The 8622-nt window shown below is 35.5% G+C and overlaps 4 protein-coding genes across 4 annotated transcripts in view; 2 read left to right on the top strand and 2 right to left on the bottom strand.

Moving 5' to 3' along the window:
- LOC118740647 (CD109 antigen) overlaps positions 1-8622 on the bottom strand; it is a 158186-nt gene that overhangs the window by 41563 nt on the left and 108001 nt on the right.
- LOC118740651 (golgin subfamily A member 6-like protein 22) overlaps positions 1-8622 on the top strand; it is a gene marked incomplete at its 5' end in the record, with an annotated part of 500945 nt that overhangs the window by 435362 nt on the left and 56961 nt on the right.
- The window catches only part of LOC118740661 (sodium-dependent serotonin transporter-like), a gene marked incomplete at its 5' end in the record, with an annotated part of 21898 nt that overhangs the window by 4799 nt on the left and 8477 nt on the right, over positions 1-8622 (bottom strand).
- Positions 142-1062, top strand: LOC118740654 (sodium-dependent dopamine transporter-like; the record flags this gene model as incomplete). The annotated part of the gene is given in 3 exon segments (XM_036472268.1): positions 142-259; positions 330-536; positions 724-1062. Coding segments are annotated over 3 exon segments (604 nt in total), but the record flags the coding sequence as incomplete, so codon positions are not given.

The raw sequence follows: 8622 nt of genomic DNA, 5'->3' as shown, positions 1-8622 counted from the left end.
TTATACTTATACTTATACTTATACTTATACTTATACTTATACTTATAATTATGCTTATACTTATTCTTATTCTTATTCTTATACTTAAACTTAAACTTATACTTATACTGCATACATCCTTTACTTGCAGGTGACCAGCCTACTATCAACTCTGCAGAGCATCTTTGATGAATTTGAAGAATTACGTGCGCGCAAAACTGAAGTAACTTACATTGTAATCGGTCTGTTAGCCTTTTGCTCGCTCTACACTTGTACTAATGTAGGTTATCCATACCGCTAATGAGTATTTAACATTTCTGAATTTAGTCTATTTGCTTTAAATCTTCCAGCGCGGTGTCTTTTTCCATATCATACTCTCCAACGATACGCTCGTCACACAGACTGCCCTCAATCTTTTGTTATTCTTCGTCGTGCTGTGGGTCTATGGGCGAGTGCGTTTCCAACGCGATATTGAATTTATGTTAGGTCAAACATTTTCAACATGGAAGATTTATATGCTGCGCTTTGTTTCACCTCTGTGTCTTATACTGCTATTGGTAAGTGATCTACCAACAGAAACTTTAGAATAGATATCACTGCTGGAGGAGATAAATGGAGTAAAAGATAAAAGGTGTAGGCCTCGTCTTCCTAAATATATATACTCCTTTTGACTTACGCAGACTTGTAGTTTCTAAGTAAACTGATCAAATGTACCAAGCATCCACTAATCATCTCTACTTACAGTTAGGAACACTATTCATAGCTGTGGTGCATCACGATTTCGGTACAATTGTTCTACAAATCGCTGCGCTTCTATTTATAGTCCTACCCTGGCTATATGTACCGGGTTATATGATCTATATAATGCTACAAACTACGGGGACATTCAAGACGCGTTTTAAGCGCTGCTGTCGTCCGATGGACTGGTATCCGGTGGAATTAGTGGACCGACAACGCTATGAGGAAGCAATGCGCAATACAGATGCGACACACCAATTGAGTCATGATGAAACGGAGATTTAGTTTTAGTGAAATGAAAATATTTAAATTTAAATTTGTATAAAAGGAATGTTCAAATGATATTAAAAAATCACATGTCGAATATAATGTTTAAGAACTTTTAAAAACCAATTTTTTTTTCAACGAAGATAAATCTGGGCACAGAACTGTCGCAACGGTGTGGGCTAGTGTTACTATCCAGGTGCAGAGAGGGTATACTCTCCACACTGCATCAATACATTGTAAACATATCTACGGTTAGAAAGTCAGCCGCTCTTTTAGTGAGGGTTCAACTACCCTGATAACTGAATTGTTTGTGGCTCTATAAACAATTGTAGGCATTCGCCTTTAGAGGCGCGCGGTGCTTAACAGTCTAGTATTATTGGAAGTTTTGACTTCAACCCTATTTAAACGGATCACTAGGTACTTGGCTAAACTGACACCAGTGAGCTCTACACGGATAGGTTGACGTTGGACAGAAGTGTCGGTATAAATTTTTTTTAAAACAGCTCTCTATTTATCGCAAATTTGAGTTTCCAGATCATTGTAGTGTTTTCCAAACAGAGGTATTTGTATTTCAACATTTTTTCATTTATCAGCGGTCCAACGTTACCTTGTGTCATATGCATCAGTAGTATTTATGGTGGCAGAAAACACTGCCATACTGCGCTTTAATAGCTTTGCGTGTCCTGGCTACCGGCAGCAACTTCTGAGATAGACTCCTTTTCATGTGCCTATACATATTCAATCAGCATCAGACAATTGAGAGATGCCAGTTACAGGTATCTAACGACAACGTTAATCAAAGGAAGCGTAATGCAAATAATCGTGAGAAGTCCATCAGCTTTGAAAAGATGCGAGCTTTCTGTGCAGACGTTTCTAGGTTGAGTTATATAGCGGGATATGGCTTTTATGAACTAAAGTTTGTGAAAGGCTAATCAAACCCAGGCTTGCTTCAACACGCGTAAACTTTATGCACGGTAACACTTTTGTTGGTTGCCAGATCGAACGACGAACCGACATGAGAAGAATCCTCAACTGGCTTTGTGGGACCGCGAACCTTCCGCATAACTTATTTGAGGGGCTTAATTCAGAACTAGGTAAGTATTGTACAGCAATAGGTCAGCTTAGACTAGGTAGTCTCTTAAATACAGGCGATAGTATTTTATTTGCTCAATAAACAGCTAGATTTCAAAAGCAAGAAATCGGTCAAACCAAAGAGTCAGTGTGCCTGCTCTGTCTTGAGGACGCTGAGATGTCAGAGCAAATTCCCTCTGGCGAGGCAAAAATTTGTTTATTTAGTCATCTATATTCGAGTCCCTTAGAATTAGAACATCAAACTTCAGATATGGTGGTCGCCATCGGGGAAAATTTGTTTAGTGAAGTGTGAAGCAGTGCCAAATTCCTCTTATCGGGACTCGTTTACAAAAATTTTGGCAATAATAGTTTGCTTGCCGCAGAGAAAAGACGCAAATCAAGAGACCAGTTCCGCTAACCCTGCCAGACTTGCGAGTTATCGTGACGGTGGTGTTTAAGGCGTTTCGGCCGGAGACGAAGTAATTGACGTGGAAAATAGTCAACGTGGCAGCTTCTTCAGAAAGAGAATTTGTTCAGGATCATTTCCGCTGAAGCATTGGTGTAATAATTAGAACCTTCGGTGATCATTGATATGTTAAATTTAAGAAGATTTTCTGACTTTTTATGTCTAACCGTTTCATCTCGTTTAGTCCATAAGTCTGCTCACATTTGGCATTCATACCTAGCCATCTCATCAACTGCTCCATATTCTTCGAACTCAGGCAAGAGTGACGGTGAGATAGTCCAGTTATGCCAAAGCTATACGGAATTTCCCTACCATCCCCTACTTCACGACCTTGGAAAAAAGGAATAAAGTAGCTTATCCGGCTCCGACGGCAATATTTAATAGAAGAATCTAAGCTTCATAATCAATTCCAAATGGAAGGAGCTCTTTGGTCCAGTTCGCTTTTAAGATAAGTCGTAGCTCTGAGTTTGATAAATGCTTTCATCATCAGACAACGAGGTCTTCCCACTATGCACAAAAAACACCGCGGTACGCAAATCTTTAAAACGCCAATTACCATCGGATCTCATGGAAAAAAATATATCAGGAAAAGGTGCGTAAACTATGCAAAAAACGGAAAGAAAACTGGACAAACAATATTTGTGTTTTATGAAAATTTCGCCTTTGTTACACTAATGAAACAACAAATGCGTAATTTTTTATTTGACCCATAAAGTTTCCTTATTAGAGCAAAGCTAAAATTATTAGATCGAAGAGTGCTTCAAGCGACCATAGACACACATTTGCATAAAAAAAACTTTCGGAAAGTCATAATTGTTTTTCATATTTCTATATTTTTCGAACCAGGGTTCATCGAATTAACCGTTATCAATAAATATACATATTTCACAGAACAATGGATTTATGGGGAAATTTGCCGCATCCGATATGCAATGTAAACAAACTCACTAACACGCAAATGAGCGATGTCTATATGTACATACATACATATGTATGTATTTATGTAAAGAAACATCTTTGCAGTTTGCTTCTTTGCCATTGTATTTTACACTCTATAGCAGGCTTTCCCAAAGTGGGTGCCGCGAGCGTATGCCTGGGGTGCCGCTAGTGGCTAGAGTATACTAGTGGTGCGAGCAAATTCTTTAAACTTTCCATACACAACGCAAGCGGTTTGATCAAACTTCAAAATGGCGGTCAGAAAATCGAAAAAGTATTGATTTTTATTAAAATTACCTTCGTCGGCTCGTCAAACCACATACACAACACAAATGGCTTGCAGCAAAGTGTGTTGTATTTCGCTCTTAAGCGTAGTTTCCCAGTACGTTTTGCCAACGAAGAATTGAATCAGAAAATTTTCAGAAAAATTGCCGAAAACGTATCCTTTTCACAACCATTTTCGGTACTTTTGTAGACCTAGTCCGCGTATCATCCACTTTTCTTCCCGTTTTGCGATTAATTTTCGGATTTTTTGCTGGCTGGGCTGTTCTCGTAACAAGCGCAGCAGCTTCGCGCACGTGTATATGTTACTTATTCCTTAGAACTTCACAATCACACTGTGAAAGAGCGAATCAAGCGAAAAAGTTAAACCCAAATTTTTGACCGTGTACAGAAAAATGGTTCGAAATGGAGCAAGTGTGCGGATATTTGCAGTGGTTGGAAAAACGAAAGGAGCGATGTCTAGGATGAAGCAAGAGCCGGAAACGCCACGAGAAGTCACTGTATGATCCGTCGGTATTCCCTGGTGACTAGGAAGATGCCGCCACTAGATTTAAAACCCGTATTGGATGACGCTGCGAAGATAACAGAGGCCTGCGAACTTAAAATACATCTTTGGTTTTTTCTAGCACGTCGAGATTTTTGCATGAAAACCCCATAAATAAACAAAAAGTATAACAGAAAAACGTACATATGTAAATTCGAAGTTAACGCTAAGAAAATTGATAACAGCCGATTTCACCAGCAATTTAAACGGAAAATGATTTTTTTATTTTCTGTCAATTTCCATATAAACCAAAAAAATTAAATAATTTTTCACTTTGAATATTAAGTACTACGAAAGTAGCCAATAGAACTCTGGATGCAAGTGTATGCAGAAAACACTGTTGCTGGCAAGATTGCATTAAAAATACTAGTAACTTTTACTTTAACATTTCTATGTGAGACTGTATTTTCAACAAATGCTTACATAAACAAGTAATTTTTAAGCAAAAACAAAACCGACTTCAATTCCCATATACATATTAAAGATTATCGTTAATCTCTTCATGATGCAATGATCGGATTTAAACCAAATTACAATGGGACCACACCTTTCATTAAAAAAAATAGAATCATAGTTATCGGTTTACGTGGTCCAAAGTTATGCGGTAACATACATAAAAAAAAATAATAATAAAAATATATCAAATGATTTCAGGTTAGAATTGTGCACAATAAACTTAAGGAAATAATGAAGTTATCAAAACAATTTCAGTTCTCACATCAAAGCTAAAGGAGCATAAAGTTTGCATTGTACTTGTTTTCGTAGATATTTGAAGAGTAGGGGTGCCGCGAAATTTGTTTAGCACAACAAGGGTGCCGCGGTGACAAAAGTTTGGGAACCCCTGCTCTATAGTGCATGTAGTTTTGTTTTGCTCACTTTCATTATGAAACAGGTTGTTGATAATAACAAATTCTCAGAATTAATTGAAAAGTCCAAATATCGCTGCGAATGGTCCAGCGAAAATGCATTGCTCCAGTCGATTATATGCACTTATTTTATTGTCCTCTTAAAAATATACATTTTTTCATGTCTTCTAATAATATGTACTTGGGGCTTCACGTGAAGTTATGATGCGATTTTCTATATTTACAGCTGATAAAATATCTGTCAACAACAACAACAGTAGTACACACACACGAATAATAATGAAAAGAAATTGCTTAGCAAAGCAATATCTGGCGGCTTTGATTGCACTTTGCGGCCTGGAGTTTTACATACATACATACATAACTACATATACGTACATACAGGAATATATTTTTTGGGGGGGGGGGGGGGGTTTATACTTCTAAAGATATATCGCCAGAAAATACTGAAAAATAAAATATGTATATTTATGCAAGTTTTATGTACAGTATGTAAAAAATAAATAAATTTTTTAAAGTTTAAAATTTCTGCATGATTATTGTTCAGGGATAAGTAATTAATTGTTTTTGTTAGAAAAGCGCTCACGCATGTAGTTTAATTTCACGATGTGGAACGTTTGAACGGAAGAAATGTCAAAATCTCAAAATTCGAAATTTTTTGCAACTATTTGCATTTATTAATGTGAAAGTAGTATTTCCCAACCTGTCCCCAGTCAGAGTTGGGCATTATTCGAATAAATTGTTATTTAGATAATTATTCGAATAAAATTTTATCCGTAATATAATTATTCGCAGATAACTCATTCACGAATAATTTATTCGTTATTTTATTCGTTATTTTAAATAATGAATAAAAACTTATTTTTAACACATTGAGCCACCTTTTACTTTTATTTCTATTGTCAAGGATTGTGAGTTAGCTGAATTCTATTTACTATCAATATAGTTTATCAAGAATACTAGCCCATTCCCTCTGGTTTCGCGGCCCCTGATAAGATTTTTTGCGTTGGCCAATGCAAGAATAGCGTGGAAAACCAAATATGAGTAAAGTAAAAATTCTTAATTTAGGTTGAACAACTAAAGAGCAGAACCCTTCTTACACATATTTCTGCCAAAAAAAATAGCGCTCTGATACTATATGCAAGAAAAAATCCCTTTCAATGTCATGAGCTTTACCGATGGTCTTATTTCCACTTGTGAGATCTTTTCTAAGCGTGCGTAATCTTCTTCTATGATCTTGCAACTACAACATTGGTCCGATGCGTCAACCTCTAGTCTTATGTCATGTAGGCCAACAAAAGTCCTTATAAGGAAGCTGAAGAGCACAGATGTGCGTTTTCTATTATAGGAGAGCCAAAAATCCTCAATGTAAAATTTGGCCATTGATATACCAACTGTGGTCTTTCTTGGAAGGATGTGGTCGAAACTTTCCTTGCTGATTCGCCACTTTTAAAATATCCAAGAGCTGGTTTCCTTGAGTCTTACTGCTGCAGCAATGGCCGACCGAGCAATTTCATCAAGCGGAGGTACAGATGCAAGGTCACATTTAGGGTGTATGACGACGTGAGACATCTTTAATTCGTATAATAAAAACATAAAAAACAAAGTAGTCCAGACATATGGGGTTTCTAATGATTTCGACTGCAGCACCATTATGAATTGCAACCTGATTGTACAATAAATAGGGATTTTCGAAATAACTCAACTGCAGCGCCCCCTAGCGGGACTATTTTTCGCATAAGTATTTTTCATCATGCAGGAAGAACACATTTTGAAGTTGAACGAAATCGGTTCATAAATACGGCTTTTATAAATAACTCGGCTCCATCGCCACCAAGGAGTTTTCTAGTAGCCTTTAATAGGACTTTATGCGCAGGGAATAACCTCCGAAAATTTGACTTAAATCTATCCAGGGGTTTGAGTTAAATCGAAACAACGAAAACGGTTATCATTTTATACATAAATATATGTACATATCTATATACATAAATTACTTGTTTTATTATTATTTTATTCGTTATTCGAATAATTAATGAAGATAATAATTATTCGAATAACGAATAAAATAAATTATCCGTCATTCGAATAATTTTTTTTTGATTAAACAAAATTATTTATTATTTTCGAATAACAAGAAAAACAATTTATTCATTTGTTATTCGTCATTCGAATAAATTTTGCCCAACTCTGTCCCCAGTCTAAAATTTACATATGTAGATCATAGCTATCTGCACAATTCTGTGCAACTATTTTTTTCCAAATCATTCCTTCTTGACATCGAAAAAAAAAATTTGGCAGAATGGCCGAAAAATTAAACAAAATTACAAAACGATTTTTCTGAGAACACCGAAAAGTCATCAAAAGAGATACAACTTTTTATCAGTAAATTATCATCGAAGCTAGAAGAAAAATAAAAGAAAAGCGGAAAAAGCAGGAAACGTTTGTTTTTTTTTTTTTAATAACAATGAATGTATGGTGGAAAACTTACTCTTCCATATCTACATTCATAAAGAGCAGCCTTCGACATCTGCGACATCTATTCAATCTCTCCTGTTTTGTATATATAATAACACTGTGCTCGGATCTTGAACTTTTTTTCTTGAGCACAGGTTTCATAGTTAATCGTACTTAATTGGGGCCTTCTAAATTCAATGGCGTCCCCGTTTTGCTGTATTGGATCCAATTTCCGAGGTAATGGTAATTGAAAATCTTAACTTTTTTCTAAGTTATATTTCTAAAATTTTATACGTGACTGTTTGTAAATATTAGGTTTTCTGAAAATCACCGAAATCGCCTTACTATAGCATATAGTTCCCATGCAACTGAATAATTGATATATATTTTATTAAAAAGCTATATGTGAAAGTAAACAGATTTCGATGATTTTCTGATATAGTTGAAATATTAATAAAACAGCTATAAAACTGAGAGATTTATTAACCGACTTCCAAAAAAGGAGGAGGTTATCAGTGCGCCGGAATATTTTTTTTATGTATGTTACCGCATAACTTTGGACCACGTCAACCGATTTCGAAAATTCTTTTTGCATCGGAAAGGTAGTGTCTCAGAGGTGGTCCCATACTAAACCCTCTGGTTTAGATCCGATCATTGGATCATGAAATATATATATATATATTTTTTTTTTAAGTCGGTTTTTTTTGCTAAAAATTACTTGTTTACTTAAAAGTTCGATTTGCACAGTGTAATTAATCTGAATACAGAAAGATTTTATTACAACACCTGAGATGAATTTATTATTTAATCTTATGTGTAAAGTTTTTAAATTGTTTTTGATATTTTAAAAATAATTTTTTAACAGCTGGCAACTCCTTTATTTTATAGGTGGAAAACACATTAAAAAATGTGTTTGGATTAAGACTTTCTCAATCACCTTTCATTTGATACCAATTTTGTAAAATTTCATTTAGGTTAGGTTAGGTTAAGGTGGCAGACCCGCAAAGGGGACTCACTTA

The sequence above is a fragment of the Rhagoletis pomonella genome, unplaced genomic scaffold (assembly GCF_013731165.1).
Source record: "Rhagoletis pomonella isolate Grant_MI unplaced genomic scaffold, Rhpom_1.0 Rhpom_scaffold_00006, whole genome shotgun sequence".
Taxonomy (NCBI): Eukaryota; Metazoa; Arthropoda; class Insecta; order Diptera; family Tephritidae; genus Rhagoletis; species Rhagoletis pomonella.
The sequence above is the reverse complement of the archived record's forward strand: the minus strand, read 5'-3'. Positions and strand labels throughout refer to the sequence as shown.